This window comes from Balaenoptera musculus, chromosome 10 (genome assembly GCF_009873245.2).
Source record: "Balaenoptera musculus isolate JJ_BM4_2016_0621 chromosome 10, mBalMus1.pri.v3, whole genome shotgun sequence".
Lineage (NCBI taxonomy): Eukaryota > Metazoa > Chordata > Mammalia > Artiodactyla > Balaenopteridae > Balaenoptera > Balaenoptera musculus.
In genome coordinates, this window is record NC_045794.1 from 10,068,112 (window position 1) to 10,088,227 (window position 20,116).

At 41.0% G+C, this 20,116-nt stretch overlaps 1 protein-coding gene across 9 annotated transcripts in view; it reads right to left on the reverse strand.

The window, feature by feature from the left end:
* Positions 1-20,116, reverse strand: part of DUSP16 (dual specificity phosphatase 16) — an 86,018-nt gene that overhangs the window by 4,480 nt on the left and 61,422 nt on the right. For all 9 annotated transcript variants that reach the window (XM_036866424.1, XM_036866431.1, XM_036866428.1 and 6 more), the window contains 2 exons: positions 8,031-8,190; positions 2,836-2,959 (listed from right to left, as the gene is read on the reverse strand). In XM_036866424.1, coding sequence (XP_036722319.1) covers positions 2,836-2,959; positions 8,031-8,190 — 284 coding nt within the window. The remainder of the gene's footprint in view (positions 1-2,835; positions 2,960-8,030; positions 8,191-20,116) is intronic.

Sequence of the window (20,116 nt, forward strand, 5' to 3'; positions counted from 1 at the left end):
CCCAAATCACACAGCTACCAAAGGATGGTGCTGGGATTCAAAACCAGGTCTAGGGACCTCCCTGGTGGCGCAGTGGTTAAGACTCCACGCTCCCAACGCAGGGGACCCGGGTTCAGTCCCTGGTCAGGGAACTAGATCCCACACGCATGCCGCAACTAAGGAGCCGGCAAGCCGCAACTAAGGAGGCCACCTGCGCAGCTAAGACCCAGTGCAACCAAGTCAATATATATTAAAAAAAAAAAACCAGGTCTGATGTCGGGGTTCATTTCTGTAACCACCTTGTTTAAAAAAGAGTCATCAAGGGATCAAAACTAGTAATAAACAGCTTTTATGTTTCATTGTAGAAACAGAGACTCTTTAGAAATAGTAGATATATTCTTTAGTGGCCCCTGACCCTTAAGACACGTCTCAGAAGATGCAGGAGCGCAACTACACTGAAAATTTGTATTTGAATCAGGAGGAAAGAGAAAAATCCAAAATAAACTCCTTGGAAATCAGTCACCTAAAGCAAATTAATGAAGCCAGAAATAATTGCCTCAACTGTGACAAGTTTAAATACAGGATCCTCGTGATGAGACCTCGTAACAGGATAAAAGGGTGGCTTCCCTGCTGGTTTCTACTGGGTGCAGGAGGACCTTAGGGAGAAGCCAGAGTGGAGGACGAGGAGTGATGCGGACACAGGGAGGACCCGCCTCCTCAGTTCCTTCCTCAAGTGAGAAGCTGTTCAGGTAGCTCATGTCTTTTTTCCAGATTTTCCAATTTTAGAAGAAAGTCCCATTGTTACAGCAGGCCTGGCTCCACGTGCCTATATTTATTGACCCTTTACCACACGCAAACTAACCGCCTCTATCCAACAAGATACACAGAGGACTCCGATTCACGCGCCCCTGAACACAACCCCAGTCCTCGGTGCTGCTGTCGCTGGCTGCCTTCTGCCTGGAGAAGGGGGGGGGAGGCGACCACTCCAAATTATACGCTTCAAAATCTGGACGACTCTATGCACAGCCACATGCAAATCGGGTTAGAGCACACCCTCACTCCACACACAAACATAAACTCAAAATGGCTTAGAGACCTAAGTATAAGACATGACACCATAAAACTCCTAGAAGAGAACATAGGCAACACATTCTCTAACATAAATTGTACCAGTGTTTTCTTAGGTCAGTCTCCCAAGGCAATAGAAATAAAAGCAAAAATGAACACATGGGACCTAATCAAACTTACAAGCTTTTGCACAGCAAAGGAAACCATAAATGAAAAGACAACCTATGGACTGGGAGAAAATATTTGCAAATGATGATGTGACTAAAAAGGGCTTAATTTCCAAAATATACAAATAGCTCGTACAATTCAATAACAAAAAAAAAAAAACCCAATCAAAAAATGGGTAGAAGACCTAAATAGACATTTCACCAAAGGAGACATACAGATGGCCAATAGGCACATGAAAAAGATGCTCATCATCGCTAATTATTAGAGAAATGCAAATCAAAACTACAACGAGGTATCACCTCACACAGGTCAGAATGACCATCATTAAGTCTACAAATACGTGTTGGAGAGGGTGTGGAGAAAAGGGTACCCTCCTACACTGTTGGTGGGAATGTAAATTGGTGCAGCCACTATGGAGAACAGTATGGAGGTTCCTCAAGAAAACTAAAACTAGAGTTGCCATATGATCCAGCAGTCCCACTCCTGGGCATATCCCCAGACAAAACCATAATTTGAAAAGATACATACACCCCTATGTTCACAGCAGCACTATTCACAATAGCCAAGACATGGAAACAACCTAAATGTCCATCAACAGATGAAAGGATATAGAAGATGTGGCATACACACACACATACACACATACATACAATGGAATGTTAACCATAAAAAAGAATGAAACAATGCCATTTGCACCAACATGGATGGACCTAGAGATTATCATACTAACTGAAGTAAGTCGGAAAGAGAAAGACAAATACCATATGATATCACTTATATGTGGAATCTAAAATATGACACAAGTGAACATATCTATGAAACAGAAATAGACTCACAGACATACAGAACTGACTTGTGGTTGCTGAGGGGGTGTGGGAGAGGGAAGGATTGGGAGTCTGGGATTAGCAGATGCAAACTATTACATATAGGATGGATAAACAACAAGGTCCTATTGTATAGCCCAGGGAGCAATATTCAACATCCTGTGATAAACCACATGGAAAAGAATATGAAAAGAATATATGTATGTATAAATGAATCACTTTGCTGTATAGCAGAACTTAACACAACACCGTAAATCAACTATGTACTTCAATAAAATTTTTTTAAAAATCTAAGCAACTCTAGATTGCAGGAAATTCTACTCAACGAATGGAGTTTGACAATTATTTGGTTTTATACTTGCATATATTGGGATTTTTCCACAGTGAAAGAGACACAAAATCTGAAGCACGGTAGGAATTCTATAATGAGTATTCTCCTGGAGCGTTTCTTTCTCATGTGTAAATTAGAACAAATGATATTTCCCCAACTAGGCAAAGATATAAACTCAAGTAACAGGATGGAGATCTCTGTATTTGCTCTTCCTTAAACTTAAAAAGTAGCTGAGGATGAACTTGATACATGTGAGGGCAGAATTAGTGCTAAATGATAAAAATGCATTTTTCTCCAGTCTTTGAAAAACCATTTAAAAATCCAGTCACCTGTAAAGAGCATAACTAAAATCATCATGATCTGCTTTAACGTGGTCACCACCACCCTCTCCCCACCCCCTCCACGTCTTCTCATGCTTCAGGTCAAAGGAGAAGCCAGTCTCGCAGGGCATGTTCCTGTCCTCACCTGTAAGCTTCATCCAAGGACATATCCATCCTCTTCATGATGTAGGCGATGGCGATGGTGGCAGAGCGAGAGATCCCTGCCAAGCAGTGCACTAGGACACATCCATTGGAGGCTTTTGCTTTCTCTGTATGAGTCAGATTCAGAAAGGGTCATTAATGACAACTTTGTTCAGCAGTGAAATCTTATTTCCATTTACTCACACAATGTCTTTCATCTGGCAACTCGAAGTAAAGCCCATCTATGTACCTATTTTTCCTTTCAGTATTCTTTTAAGGAGGTAGGGGAAGATGATTTCCCCACGATTTACATATAGAACAATGAAGGTCCACATGTGTTAATAAACAATGTGTCCCTAACTCAGTTTGCCTCTTATTCAGTACTTTTCACCATGTATTTTTTACATTATTTTAATAACTTTCCCTGAGTATAAATCACACATTGTGATCACGTGATTCTACTTGTTTAGTGTAGAAAACTTCAGAAATACAGAATAGTATAAAGAAAATAACATCCAAAATCCTAAGATTTAGCTAATATTTTGTTTACCTATGTTGTCTGATAGTTAAGTTTTTCTCGAATTACGTAAGAGATACATTTTTTTCCAGTTTTGAGATATAATTGACATATAACATTGTACTTTAGGTGTATGACATAATGATTTGATATATATGAGCAATTAAATTTAAAAAATTTTTTTTCGTTTTAAACATATGCGACACACATTAACTGTGTAAAAAGCAGGGAGGTGGGGATGGGGAGACACTTAATCACAGTGATACCACATCACGACGCAAAGAGACGCCAAGTCAAGCAATTTGTAAAATGCCAACTCACAGAATCCACCTTCCTATAATTTCCCTATTTTTCTCTGGGAGACTTTTCTGTGTGTCATAAAGTGGCTCACTTAACTTTACTTGCTGAATTTAAGAAGAAGCCATGTGTGTACCATGAATCAGTTTCAGTAGGTCCCCTTAATGAGGACCAAGGGAACTCTGACCTCTTCCTTGATATCCAGGAGATACCGTCTGACTGCATCATGCTAATTCCCCGTAACATGGTAGAAGGACTCGTGGACACTGTTAGAACCAAGAACCAAGGAAATTCGATCGCACGGTACTGCCATCTCTCACTGTAGGTGAGCTTTAAAAGCTTTCTCGTGGACATGGATGAAGTTATCCCACAGCCTGGAAGCAACTACCATTTTAGCCAGTACAGTGACTACCTTATATCTGAAAAATTATGTATGTGCTTACCCTTTACCTGCACGCTGCTGCCATGAGCTAAATTCTTCCCTTTTCATCCTTGTTTTCATTGATAACTACCAAAAGTTTACCAAACCTTATGTTAAAGTTCTTGTAATTAACAAGGTATCCAGGGAATCTGCTCTGGCAGCTGAATGATACAATATACAATACAATAACACTTCAATCTCACCACCTCTGTTATACATATAACAAATTCCCAACGTATAGGACTTACTGTTTGTTATGTACAAAACACCATAGAGCTTTAAGGTACTACATGAACAATCAAGCAGCTTCCCTTTAGACAGGGAAATCAAACACAATAAAACAATAACAAACGAACACAAAACAACATTGAAACAAAGAAAAAAGGACACGCTATACAACCTAACAGTATATAAACACATGTACGTAAAGTCCAAGCCTTCCTGGGCTACACAGCTCTCTTCCTCCTAGCAACTATTCAGTATTTAGCCTATACTACTGTTAGTATTTCCTCTTTCACCTTAGCTGCTAAGAAGCCCAAAGCTAAGGTGTTCACTCAATTTCAAGAGATAACTGTAATTCAGATTTTACTGTGCCTTTCCTAGTCCCATATTACCTGGTTCTTGCCCTTCTGTCCCACTTTAATGGGTACATGTGTGCATGTGTGTTATCTTTTGAGCCCGACCTCTTACTGTAAGCTGCTTCAAATTCTTATTGGAAGGAGGCTGGCTTTAAATATTTTTTTAATGTTGACAGTACTCTCTCATCATTTTTAATAATTATCGCGAAACTAGACTAGGAGGACCAAGAAGGGGCTTGCTTCTAACACTCCCCCAAAGGGTTTAACACTGAGCACACAGTGTGAACCCAGTAAATACTGGCTGGCTGACCGATACATATTTTAAAAGGTAATCTTTATAAAAAATTCGAAAAAGGCTGGAAGGAAATAAAGCAATGATAACATATGTGTTAGGATGTTGAGGTTAACAGGTTTCTTTTTCAAATGTTCCGCGTGGTACTTATACTGTTTTTACAGTTACAACTGCTTTGATGATATATTTTAAAAATCAAACTAAAAAGTGATTATACTGAAGTGGGGTTCATTGGAACACATTTCTTGGCAGAACTGAGTGCTAAACTGAGTCTCTTAAGGCAAAGGAGGTAATACCTGTCGACCTGGCGGAGAGGAGAAGGGAAACATTTGAGAAAGACCCACGGTGGGGCTGGACAACCACTCAGAAAACAGCCTTGGCTGGTGCACGCTGGGCGGGAAGTGACCGGAGAGGAGGGGTCAGAGGTGGGAAGCAGGTGTTGGAGAGTCTGGGAATGTTGGGCTAAGGACTCGAGGCACTTAAGGAGCCTCTGCAGGTTCCTGAATAGGGGGCAACAAGAAGGCACTGACGGGGAAAACTGGAAATAAAAAAAAGCAGGTTGCCACTACAACAATCCAGGAATTAAACAAGATATATCTATTTTTTCAATTTTATCTATTTTTCAGTTTTTTCTGTTTTATCAATTCTAGGTTAAAAAAGAGAGAGAGGATAACAAATGAAATGGGTTAAGAGGGAGTCAGTGACAGGGAGAAGTTAAAGAGGCTAAAAAGAAGGAAGAAATAACAGAGGTGACAGAGTACAGCTCTAAGAAAAAACAGAAAAGGACTTAGATAATTTTTAAAATAAAGCTACTATTTATTAGAGCCAATTATGCGTCAGGCACCTTGCAAGGTGTTTTACATGCATCATCTATTTCAATCCGAACAACATCCCTGAAAGGTAGAAACATTATCTTTAGTCTCCAGATCAGGAAACTGAGGAACAGAAATTTTAGTAACTCACCTGGAATCACTTAACTGATAATCAAATACAGTTTGGCTCCAAAGCACATACTCTTAATTACCTCCCCGGATTGCCTACAGAAGCCCTGAGTTTGCGGTGGGTGAGGCGGAGCAGGAGCCCGTGCGGGCAGCCAGCTGGGCCGGGGGCCCTGGGCAGTGACTCGGGGCACAGACGGGTAAACGCGCTCGCCGCTGCCTGCGTCCACTAGGAGTAAAGGCAACACCCCATGAAAGCTGCGTCCTTCCAACAAACCTTACTGAACAAACAAACTTATTGAAATTTAACCTGAATAATAAAAAGTATGAGCCTGTAAGTTATTAAGTGCTGGTATGAGGGCATGTCTTCAAATTATATTCTCTGCCATGACTAACCATAGCTTAAAACAGCCTGGACGAGACTAGCAACCGTAGTGAACATGGGCTGAACTCCACAGTGGGCTGGACGTGTTGCCCTGGATCGTCTGGGTGGGAAAAGGATGGTGGCCCTCACAGTAAACAGGGCCAAGCAAGTGAACTACTGGTAAGTGAAAATATCTTCAGATATACAATAAATCACGATACGTATTTGGGTGGGTATTTCACCAACCAGCAACATGGTAAAATTCCTTTTGTAGGAATTAAAAGTGGCCAAGAGCTCCAATGAAAGAAGAAAGTAAGCTGGGGGCAAAGTTATTCATATTCTCTCTTTTCTACCAACCTCCTAAAGCTTAGACATTGTCATGACTTAACAGAATCAGGTTCTATTCTAAATAGATTCTGAAATCGCACTTTTAGCTGAAATTAGAGCCAGTCATCTCTGGATCAATGTGACATGCAATGGGAACATTAACTATAACTGTCGTCTTTTAAAGAGGCAAACGTTGAACGATATGCTGAATATTTCCTAGAAGTAGAATAGTGGGAAGGATTAATTTGGGGAGTTTTGTTTGTGATTATTTTAATGTGAATTATCAAGCCATTTATCTTCAGGTGTTTCACAGAATGCATGCCAATTAAAGAGGAGACGACTTGGCAATCTGAAATCTTGAAAAAAAGAGATGTGTTTCAGAATTGCCCGAAGTTCCAAAAGCACTGTCTAGAAAATTCCTCTCGCAGATGAAAGGATATAGTGAGGGGCTTAATTTACATAGTTTCACTGTTTAAAAGGAACTAGTTCTTTTTTTTTGAACTTTCAGTAACCAATTCAGAGTATTTAATTATGGATGAGGGTGCTCAAACTTGTGTGACTAGGGGGAAAACTAACGAAAACTCTTCACACGGACATCAAGAGTCACACCCTGTTATGCTGCTCAAGAGCAAAGAACGCGTCTCCTCGGTTTAGCCACTTTCCACCAAAACCACATTTCAAATACACATCATCGATTTCCTACCAGCAGACCTGATCCCGAGGCACCAAAACGTCACAACAGCGCCAGAAGCTGGGAGTCAGGGAGGCTCCAGGGCTGACGGGCCCAGTGAGCAGAACAAAGTACGGTCCCCACCAGACCCTGTCACAGACAACGCCAAGGAATGACCACACAGTATTAGAGAGAGAGAGAGAGAGAGAGAGAGAGAGAGAGATGTGTGTGTGTGTGTGTGTGTGTGTGTGTGTGTGTGTGTGTGTGTGGAATTGCATTAGATCCAATACTGCTTGAAATTACTGGCACACGGACTGAGGCTTAGAAATCTTGTGACATAAAGACTTTAAATGTAATGGGATTTGTTTTCACAGGATTTGACTTTTCTCTGGGGAAAACATCGCAGCAAGGCAGAAACAGTTTAAGGAATGCCACCACAGTTTCCAAAAGTCTTTTATAGGATTTGACGAAGTGGGTAAAAAGTTTAATCCCAAAAGTTCAACCGATTTTCAAACACTTGCCAATACATAATCACAGATCCCATTAGGCTTAACCCTGGTAGTGTTAAAGTTAGTTAGGATGTCACAAGGCTAGTCCCTTAGGGATGTCATGGCACTCACACATCACCTTGGCCACTAAATGAGATAAGCGGCATCATGTGTTTTCAGACTTTTGAACTGTATGAAATAGGTTCCTTTTCTCTAATGAAAAAAAAAGGGGAGGAAGGGAGGCAGGGATACACCTCTACATAAGACTATAACCCAAAGGGCTTGTAATATTACTTGAGCTACTCACCAATGAAATCTACTGATTTGTCCAACCACGGCAAAATTTTCTCACAAAAGCTATCGTTCACAGGCACTCGCAGGAAATGAGATTCAGGGATAAAGTCAGGCTTGGGACAGGTGTTGCTGGCATTTAACACATAACCAATCCCATTCTGTTGCATCAGCTCCTAGGGAGGGAAAGAGCAATTAAAGTAACTAATAACATACTAGCATGATCATTTTTAAAGAGAAAAGTTTACCATAATGATTAAAATGACTAGTCTCCTTGAAACAATCAGACTACATTCAATCAGTGAAATCCACCTAGCACAATGACATGTAAAGACTTAAGTTTAAAGCAGAATCTAAAACTGAAGTATAGTTAATTTACAATGTTGTGTTAGTTTCAATTGTATGTCAAAGTGATTCAGTTATACATATATATATATTTGGATTATTTTCCATTATAGGTTATTATAAGATACTGAGTATTGTTCCCTGTGCTATACAGTATGTCCTTGTTGTTTATCTATTTTACATATAGTAGTGTGTATATGTTAATCCCAAATTCCTAATTTATCCCTCCCTACCACCTTTCCCCTTTGGTAACCATAAGTTTGTTTTCTATGCCTGTGAGTCTATTTCCGTTTTGTAAATAAGTTCATTTGTATCCTTTTTTCTTTTTAGATTCCACATATAAGTGATATCATATTTGTCTTTCTCTGACTCACTTCACTTAATATGATAATCTCTAGGTCCAACCGTGTTGCTGCAAATGGCATTATTTCATTCCTTTATATGGCTAAATAGTATTCCATTATATTACATATTATATTATACTATACTATATACACCACATCTTCTTTAACCATTCATCTGTCGATGGGCACTTAGGTTGCTTCCATGTCTTGGCTATTGTAAATAGTGCTGCAGTGAACAGTGGGTTGTGTGTATTTTTTTCAAATTATGGTTTTCTCCAGATATATGCCCAGGAGTAGGATTGCAGGATCATAAGGTAGCTCTATTTTCAGTTTTTTAAGGAACCACCATACTGTTCTCCATAGTTGCTGTAACAATTTACCTTCCCGCCAACAGTGTAGTAGGGTTCCCTTTTCTCCACACCCTCTCCAGCATTTATTATTTGTAGACTTTATAATGATGACCATTCTGACGAGTGTGAGGTGATACCTCATTGTAGTTTTGATCTGCATCTCTCTAATGATTAGTAATACTGAACATTTTTCCATATGCCTGTTGGCCATCTTTGTGTCTTCTTTGGAGAAACGTCTGTTTAGGTCTTCTGTCAACTTTTTGATTGGGTTTTTTTTTATATATATATATATTAAACTGTATGAGCTGTTTGTATATTTTGGAAATTAATCCCTTGTCAGTAGCATCGTTTGCAAATATTTTCTCCCATTCTGTAGATTGTCTTTTTGTTTTGTTTATGGTTTCCTTTGATGTGCAAAAGCTTTTAAGTTTAATTAGATCCCATTTATTTATTTTTGTTTTTATTTCCATTACTCTAGGAGACGGCCCGAAAAAGATATTGCTGCGATTTATGTCAGAGTGTTCTGCCTAAGTTTTCCTCTAGGAGTTTTATGGTTTCCAGTCCTACATTTAGGTCTTTAATCCATTTTGAGTTTATTTTTGTATATGGTGTTAGAGAATGTTCTAATTTCATATTTTTACATGCAGTTGTCCAGTATTCCCAGCACCATTTACTGAAGAGACTTTTTCTCCATTGTATATTCTTGCCTCCTTTGTCATAGATTGACCGTGTGTGGGTTTATTTCTGGGCTTTCTATCCCGTTCTGTTGATCCGTGTGTCTGTTTTCGTGCCCAGTACCTTACTGTTTTGATCACTGTAGATTTGTAGTATAGTCTGAAGTCAGGGATCCTGATTCCTCCAGCTCCGTTCTTCCTTCTCAAGATTGTCTTGGCTATTCGGGGTCTTTGTGTTTACATACATACAAATTAAAAAATTTTTTTGTTCTAGTTCTGTGAAAAATGCCATTGATAATTTGATAGGAATTGCACTGAATGTGTAGATTGCCTTGGGGAGTATGGTCTTTTAACAATACTGATTCTTCCAATCCAAGAACATGGTGTATCTTTCCATCGTGTTGTGTTCAATTTCTTTCATCAGCGTCTTACAGTTTTCAGAGTACAGGTCTTTTGCCTTCTTAGGTAGGTTTATTCCTAGGTATTTTATTCTTTTTGATGTGATGGTAAATGGGACTGTTTCCTTAATTTCTCTTTCTGATATTTTGTTGTTAGTGTATAGAAATGCAACATATTTCTGCATATTAATTTCATATCCAGCAACTTTACTGAATTCATGGATGAGCTCTAGTAGTTTTCTGGTAGCGTCTCTAGGATTTTCTATGTATAGTAGCATGTCATCTGCAAACAGTGACAGTTTTACTTCTTTTCCAATTTGGTTTCTTTTTTTTTTTTTTTTTTTAAAGTGACTAATTTTGACTTAAAGTAATTTATTTATTTATTTATTTATTTATTTTTGGCTGTGTTGGGTCTTCGTTTCTGTGTGAGGGCTTTCTCTAGTTGCGGCAAGCGGGGGCCACTCTTCATCGCGGTGCGCGGGCCTCTCCCGTTGCGGAGCACAGGCTCCAGACGCGCAGGCTCAGTAGTTGTGGCTCACGGGCTTAGTTGCTCCGCGGCATGTGGGATCTTCCCAGACCAGGGCTCGAACCCGTGTCCCCTGCATTGGCAGGCAGATTCTTAACCATTGCGCCACCAGGGAAGCCCTGGATTCTTTTTATTTCTTTTTCTTCTCTGATTTCTGTGGCTAGGACTTCCAAAACTATGTTGAATAAAAATGGCAGCAGTGGGCATCCTTGTCTTGTTCCTGATCTTAGAGGAAATCCTTTTAGCTTTTCACCATTGAGTATGATCTTAGCTGTGGGTTTACTGTATATGGCTTAATTATGTTGAGGTATGTTCCCTCTATGCCCACTTCCAGAAGTTTTTTTTTTTATTATTATAAATGGATGTTGAATTTTATCAAAAGCTTTTTCTGCATCTACTAAGATAATCATATGATTTTTACTCTTCAATTTGTTAATGTGGTGTATATCACACTGATAGATTTGTGGATATTGAAAAGTCCTTGCATCCCTGGGATAAATCCCACTTGATCATGATGTATGATGCTTTTAATGTATTGCCGGAGTTGGTTTGCTAGTATTTTGTTGAGGATTTTTGCATCTATGTTCATCAGTGATATTGGCCTGTAATTTTTTTCTTTTTTTGTGATATCTTTGTCTGGTTTTGGTATCAGGGTGATGGTAGCCTCATAGAATGAGTTCAGAAGTGTTCCTTCCTCTGCAATTTTTTGGAATAGTTTCAGTAGGATAGGTGTTAACTCTTCTCTAAATGTTTGGTAGAATTCACCTGTGAAGCTATCTGGTCCTGGACTTTTGCTTGTTGGGAGTTTTAAAATTACTGATCCAATTTCAGTACTGGTAATTGGTCTGTTCATATTTTCTATTTCTTCCTAGTTCAGTCTTGGGAGATTGTACTTGTATCTTTCTAAGAATTTGTCCATTTCTTCTAGGTTGTCTACTTTATTGGCGTATAGTTGCTCACAGTAGTCTCCTATGATTCTTTGTATTTCTGTGGTGTAGGCTGTAACTTCCTTATCACTTCTGATTTTATTGATTTGGGCCCCCTCCCTTTTTTCCTTGATGAGTCTGGCTAAACGTTTAACAATTTTGCTTATCTTTTCAAAGAACCAGCTTTTAGTTTCATTGATCTTTTCTATTGTTTTTTTAGTCTCTATTTCATTTATTTATGCTCTGATTTCTTTCCTTCTGCTAACTTGGGTTTGTTTGTTCTTCTTCTCTAGTTGCTTTAGGCATAAGGTTTTAGGTTGTTTATTTGAGATTTTCTTGTTTCCTGAGGTAAATTTGTATCACCATAAACTTCCCTCTTAGAATTGCTTTTGTTGCATCCTGTAGGTTTTGGATCGTCGTGTTTTCATTTTCATTTGTCTCAAGGTATTTTCTGATTTCCTCTTTGATTTATTCAGTGATCCACTGGTTGTTCAGTAGCATATTGTTTAGCCTCCATGTGTTTGTGTTTTTTGCAGTTTTCTTCCTGTAGCTGATTTCTAGCCTCATAGCGTTGTGGTCGGAAAAGATGCCTGATATGATTTCAGTTTTCTTAAATTTATTGAGGCTTTAAAGCAGAATTTTTTTAAAAATTTTATTTATTTATTTATTATTATTATTAATTTTTGGCTGTGTTGGGTCTTCGTTTCTGTGCGAGGGCTTCCTCTAGTTGCGGCGAGTGGGGGCCACTCTTCATCGCGGTGCGCGGGCCTCTCACCGTCGTGGCCTCTCCTGTTGCGGAGCACAGGCTCCAGATGCGCAGGCTCAGTAGTTGTGGCTCACGGGCCCAGTTGCTCCGCAGCATATGGGATCTTCCCAGACCAGGGCTCGAACCCGTGTCCCCTGCATTGGCAGGCAGATTCTCAACCACTACACCACCAGGGAAGCCCTAAAGCAGAATTTTTTAAGGGCAAAATAGGCTGTTTAGAAGATCACACATCACTAATATAGTCAATTCTCTATTATCTTCATTACTAGAGAGAGAAGTGGAACAAAGAACAGAAAATAAAACCACGACAGTTTACTATGACTTTCCCCTCCTTGGCAACTATGTAAATTTATTATGACCATGTTAGATGTAATCCCCAAAATGCATGAATAAGTGCATTGATTTACAAGATTTGGGAGTATGCTAGAATACTTTTGTTTGTTTGTTTTGTTTATTTTGTGCTATGACTTCAGAGTATATGCACACACAATGAGAACATTTTCTTCCCAAACTGAACATGCTGGTTGTTCTCTAAGATACAGTCCTAGGCCATCTTCTGGCTGTAAATACTCTCTCTGAAGGCTGACTCTGTTTCCGTAGTTTTAATTATCACCTCTACATGCTGATGACTCTTAAATAAATAAATACACACACACACACACACACACACACACACACACACACACACACACACACACACCGTTTAATTTTTGACATGTATTTCCAGCTGCTTCCTGGATATCTCTATTTGGATGTTCCTCAGGACCTTCAAACTCAAAGTGTCAGAAACACAGTACATTCTCTTTCTCCCTTCTCTGCCTCAAATTCTTGCTTCCTCTCTGTAATCCAAAACCGGTTTTTGGTAATAACATCCACCCAGACACTTGAGCTAGAAAATGGGATCACTTCATCCCGTTTTTCTTCCTCACCACCCCCATCCTAATGTTGCAAACCCTCCTGGTATCACCCCTCCCGTCCACCCTTTCTCTCTGTTCCCAGTTGCTGCTCAGTGGTAAGCCCTCACCATGGTAGCAAAAAAGCCAACAGGGAGCTCTTGAAGTTTGCAGTGTTTTCCTCTCCAGACAACAACTAGAGTAATCTTTCTTGTAATTAAATACGAGCTACGTGCTTTAGCCACACTTAGTTTCATCACGTCTCACTGCCTGCTCCTGTCCCGTACAACCTCCAAATCCCATCACATGTGCATCCCCCTTCCCCAATGTTGTTCACACCGTTTCTGAGCTCAGCAGGTCCTGTTCCTCTTCCTGATGACTCTTCCACTTTTCTACTTTAAGTTAACCTTACTATGAACCCCTCCTACTGGTGCATAATTAACCATTCTGTTCTCTGCCCGTCCACAGGACTTTGGACATGCTGTTAGTAAAGCACCGAGCACACCGTGTTATCATTAGCAGATTCACTCTTGTCTCTCCTATTAAGCAGTGAAGTAGTGAGATCTTGGCCTGATGCTTGCTTGTTTTTCTCCCTTCAGCACCAGGTACATAGCTGCACTCAGTACATGTTTGTTCAGCTAACATCCCGTCCACCATTTTCCATTTTCTATACCACCCACTTCATTTAGTCATCCATTGCTGCCTCTCAGGAAATGTTCTTGGCCTGAAATCATTCTCTTCTAAGCAACTCTGGTCACGTCTTCCTTTTCTTGGAATGCTACCTCCTCTACAAATCTGTTCCAACTCCAACTCCCAGAAGGACAGTTGGTCATTTTCTCCCTATTTTAGCCTCCTGCTAACTCGCTCATCCCTTCATTTACCACATTCAGCGCAATAAATATATTGTTTTACAGAAAAGGTAGACTGAGTAAATCCAGATCAGGTGTGCAGCCCTCTCAGCTATCAGATGACAGAGTCAAGAAATAGCTTTTGGAGCTAGGCGAGCTTCTTAGAGTGACTGACCCTCGCCTTCCGAAGGTCCCGTAGGCTCCCGTTAGATCTCAGTGGTGTTTACAACTTTTAAACGTCTGTACACGAGCGAAGGTCACACTGTTTTCTACCACTGTCTGATCACCACAGTGTTTCCCACGCAAGAACGGCAGCGTTACTGGAGATAAAAGTCTTCCAGGGCTTTCTCATGAACGCTCCGTAAAGAAAGGAACCTTTTTACATTTCCTTCTCCTTTCCATCAACAGTGTGACAAAGATCTATTAAATTAAAAGTAGTCTGATAATAAAGACAAAGGAGTTTCTGAGGAGAGAGGCTGACGCGGGCAGCGTTACCTACTCTACACAAGAGACCACAGGCGACGCTCACAAAGGACAACACTAACGTGAGACAAGTCAGTAGTGACCATCAAATGTGATTTCCCCACACAAAGTCTAGAACAATGTACACTTCTGACAATTAGCCTAATAGTCTACATTCTGTAGAAATGACCACTTAAACCTAAATTCAATAAAAAATTTGTTGGGCACCTTTGCTACAGGTGCTATGTTATATTAACAATATACTACTATGGCACGTGGTACACATTAATAAACAACATCTAACATTTACTGAATGCCTACTATGTACCTGGTACTGTGCTAAGCATTTAAATGGACTGTCTCATTTAATCCTCACAACCACCCTTTCAGATGGATACTATTATTCTTCTCCTTTTTAAAATGAGGAAACTGAGGCTTAGGGAGCTTATGTAATGTTTCCAAAGTTATACAGCTAACAAGTGGTCCAGAATAGAAATCCAAATCCAAGCATATTCATCTCCAGAATCTGTCCTCTTAACTGCCATACTCTACTGAAGTTCTTTTTAAAGCAAATTAGATGGAGCAGTAAAGTAACTGGCCTACATACAGACTTTCTTTTTAACCAAATGAAGTAACAGAATATAAAGTTTTAATTGCATCCTTTTCCATCCTTTTTCACTGTAACCAGTTAGGAAATAAAGGAGCAACCCTCTGGGCATGGACTTCTCTGAGGAGACTCTCGGAGCAACTCAGGACACTTGATGGCTATTGGAGGAGACTAATCAGTCCTATTTTACCTCTTTTTTCCCTGATTGTCACCTCAGTTGCAGCCACGGGCATCACAGCGTGGCCCTGCTGCCGTGTTCACACTGGCACCTGCTGCTCCCGGCTGAGGCCTGGCTGCCCACGTGCACGTCCCCCAGCCTCACGCCGCTGCTGCCACGTGCCCAATGCTCATGGCCCGACAGAAAGGAAACACGAAAAAGGGGCAGTTCTGACCTCACGTAAGAAACATCAGTCATCCAAGCCGACAACGCTATTTATGTCTCAACAATATTCTCCACATATAAAACAGTGTGCCACGAAAAGATGCATTTAAGTAGTAGCTTTATTTTAGATAACTGATGTAAGGGGGGAGGGGACATGAATGTGTTGAAATGGAGTGATAATAAAATAATTTAACCACAAAATGAAATGAGAAAAAAATGGTAGTTATACATCAGTGGAAAAAATGAGTTAAAGAGGAAATGAAACCGTTAAAAATGTTACAAATATGCGTAAAACATTTTAACTCAAAACAAATAAATGTACATTAATTCACTGATTTCTGATGCAGGACCTTGGTTTTTTTTTTTTAAATAGGTTAGCTGAATGGAGTTCTTAAGAAAATCACAACCAAATGCATCTACCACTTATACTTTCCATTCTTTAAAGAGCAAGAACTAGTAAAGCAATAAATCAGTGCAGAATCTTCTAGATTATGACTGTCCCCTAAATATTCTACAGCTGCCTTCCCCTGCCTAGTAAGACAGAAAAAAACGTAGAGCAATCTGTCTTTCCTGAATCTTTTTTTTTTTTAATATTTATTTATTTATTTGGTTGCACTGGGTCTTAGTTGCGGCAGGTGGGCTCCTTAGTTGCAGCTTGTGGGCTCCTTAGTTGTGGCTCGCCGGCTCCACAGTTGAGGCACATGGGCTCCTTAGTTGTGGCGGCATGCATGCGGGATCTAGTTCCCTGACCAGGGATCAAACCCCGGCCCCCTGCACTGGGAGTGCGGAGTCCCAACCACTGCGCCACCAGGGAAGTCCCTTTCCTGAATCTTCTGAAAATATTTAGCTTAGGTCATAGAAAAACCACTCTCTTTCCTCATTCATATTTCGTCCGTGTATGCAATATTTTAACTAACGTACATCATTATAATAACAAGTACATTGGCCTAAACAGGTCCGAGAGCAAACACAATTGCGTCCTGGTGAGCAGACTGTTCAAATGGGGTTAGTAGCCCTGCAACGGCCCAGATCCCACTGCTGCCGGGAGATAGGCGTCCACCTGCCGAGGGCGGCAGAGCAGAAGGGTGGGTGGGTGGAGGGGCTGCAGTCAGCTGAGGCGTCACGTGACTGTCACGTGACTGTTCTGTTCCCTTCTCTCCTGATAATGTTTATGGCCGGGCATATAAGTGGCAGCGAGGGCATCTTACATCAGTGTTCCTGACAGCAAGAACTGGGATGGAACTACAAGTGTGAAGAACGGGTTTGTTTTATAGAATCATGACTGCTTTTACTCAGAGATGGAGGTCTGTGACTTCCTACCACATTTTAAGGAATTTACGTAATTCATTCAGCGTTGTTTCAGTGTGTTGTGTAAAGTGTACACAACTCAATATTACTCTGTCCCGTCATTAAACATCGTAATCCTTAGGCTTCCAGAGAGCATTCATGCTGTTTAATATTTAGCTCAACTTTGTGCTCAGTCGGCTAACACATGCTTCCTACTGATAACATAATCTTTCTTCTCTGGCCTTCAAATATCCTTCCGACACCGTGGCCTCTGGGTTCTCTGAGCGCCTCACCTTGAGCACTCCCTCCCGAGGCCCGGTCTGGTCTCCGCCGTTACCAGTAACCATAACCTCACACAACGCGCTGCAGGACGCCACGTCCTTCCTTCCAGCTTACTGTCTTCCACCACCACTCCTGGCGCCCCTCAATCCCCCCAGGACCTCATTCAGCCTTCTCTCCGTCCTTCATCCTCATGACGTCTGTCCTTCCTTCCTGGCCCAACTTAAATTCTGTGGCCAGTCGTTACAGAGTCGACCCTTGAACAACTCAGGTTTAAACTGTGCGGGTCCGCTTATACATGGATGCTTTTCAACAGTAAACACTACAGTATTACAGGATCCACAGCTGGTTGAATCTGAGGTTGCAGAGGCCCTGCGGATGGGGAGGGCCGACCATAAACGATACGAGGATTAACCCCCGCACTGTCCGAGGGTCACCTGGAATCCCTCCCTCGCTTTCACCCTCAATTACTGTGTCCCTCCGTCACCTCTTCACACTCACTTGGCAAGATCACAGCCCTGGATGAACCTGGCTCGCCGCCGAGTCTGCACCTGCACGCAGGTAGCTGAACGCGGCCCGAGAAGAACACTCAGCAACGCTACTGCCGGGCCCCCTTCCGGCCACGCTCCTCAGCGGGCACTCTGTGCCCCTGGTCTTCACCTGGCCTCTAGCCTGGATGCCATCCCAGCCCTTCCCCGTTCTTTTCAGACTCTCCACACGTCCTCCCTCACCCTCTCTCTCTGCTCATGGATGATCTACACTGAGAAAACAGAAACAATCAGAAGGAAGTTTTGATAAACTTCTACCACCACTTTCCCTTCTGCCAGCACACGTGCCTCTAAACCCTCCTTCCTCCTGTTACTGTGGGTGAACTCAGTGTGCAGGACAAGCGCACGGGCACCAGTCCCAGAAAACTGGGAGCCCGGCTCAGCACGTGACTGCTCACTACCCGAATGACCTTGGAGGGGCTACCTGACCTCCCTCAGCTTTAGTTTCCTTACCTGTAGAACAGGGCTAATGATCTCTATTTTGTAAAGCTGTTATGAGGATAAAGTGGCACATGATATACAAGTTTCAATAAATGTTAGTTCCCTTACTTTAGCTTATTTTTAAAATAATAGTTTGTGGGAATGTAAACTGGTGCAGCCACTATGGAAAACAGAGTGGCGGTTCCTCAAAAAATTAAAAATAGAGCTGCCATCTGATCCATCAATTCCACTTCCGGGTATTTATCCAAAGGAAACAAAAACACTGTCTCCAAAAGACACATGCACCCCCTTGTTCACTGCAGCACTATTTACAAAAGTCGAGACATGGAAACACCTAAGTGCCCACTGATAGATGAATGGATAAAGACGACATGGTATTATGTATACAATGGAATATTATTCAGCCTTAGAAAAGAAGGAAATCTTGCCACTTGTGGCAGCATGGATGAACCTTGAAGGCATTATGCTAAGCGAACTAAGTCAGACAGAGAAGGACAAATACTGTATGATCTCACTTACATGTGGAATCTAAAAAACAAACAGAAACTGAATTCATAGATACAGAGAACAGATTGGTGGCTGCCAGAGGTGGTGGAGGGGAGGGGTAAAGGTGGTCAAAAGGTACAAACTTCCAGTCGTAAAACAAGCAAGTCATGTAGGTGTAATGTACAGCATGCCGACTATAGATAATAATAGTGTATTGTATATTTGAAAGTGGCTAAGAGAGAAATCTTAAAAGTTCTCATCATAAGAAAGAAAAGGAGTAGCTATGTATGCTGGTAGATGTTAACTAGATTTATTGTGATCATTTAGCAATATATACAAATATTGAATCTTGGATATAATGTTACTTGAAACTAATATACTTGAAACTAATATAATGTTATATGTCAATTATATCTCAATTAAAAATATCTTATAAATCATATGGTATACAAATTATATCTCAGTAAAGTTGCTGCCCACCCCCCCAGCCTGTAATGTATATCTTTCACTAATTCAAACTGTCCTTTCTCCTAATTGGCCTCAAGTAGGGAAATTACAGTGAATGTAGCAGGCTGGGTATAAAAAAGGGTTCAGCTGTAAAGTAGAAAAGATTACCCCCTAAGAAATTAAAAAATAGATTCTAGTTTCAAAACACAATTAAGAAAGTGTTCAAAAATAATTTTTGTGAGTCAAAAAATAAATCTTAATTTTACTGCTATGATTTGCGTTCACTTTTTTTTTCCCTTTAAGTTTCCTTCTCCTAAACCATGAAATAAACTTTGCCCTGCAGTTGGACCAATTTCTAAATATGGGCTCTATGCTATGTTGATACAGACTGTGGAGTAATATATGGAATACAGCTTAATATACAGCCTTAATACAACTGCTCTGTTTGGTCAAGTTGCCCATGTTCATTTAGGCTGAGGACAGAGGTCCCATTAAATCACACAGGCACTGCAAATCTAGCTAAAGGAGTTGTAATTTTTCTTTCTGAAGTCAATTTAATGAGTTTGCAGTTGCCACTCCCTTTGCCTTCAGAATTGACCTACTTCCTCCAGCCAGCCTTCCTCCGCCAGCCACACCCAGTGTACCCACCACTCACCCTAGACCCTTGTATACCCTACCCGGTGGTGACAATAACAGTGTCCCTATAAACCAGGAACTGCTCTTGGTGCCTGGCATAAGGCCACGTCACTGGAGCCTCACGAGAACAGTAGGAGGCAGGAATCATTTCAGTTTGCAGGTGAAGAAGCAGATTCGGTCACGTGGCTCAACTGCTCTGGCTGGCGAGGCAAAGACCTGGGAAGCAAATCCTCCCCGTCCAGAGCCGGCTCTCGCTCCTGCCCTGAGTCACCTTGTTTGCGAATTACCGTCTCAGGAACAGGTCTTGTCTAACCAACCTGCACTCTGTATGGCGTTCTACACACAGTGGACCCTGAATAAATACTTTTACTGATCATTTTGATGACATGAGCCTTTGTCTTCCTAGATCACAGAGAAACCTGAAAGCAGTATTTGGCTATACGGTGTCCGGGCTACA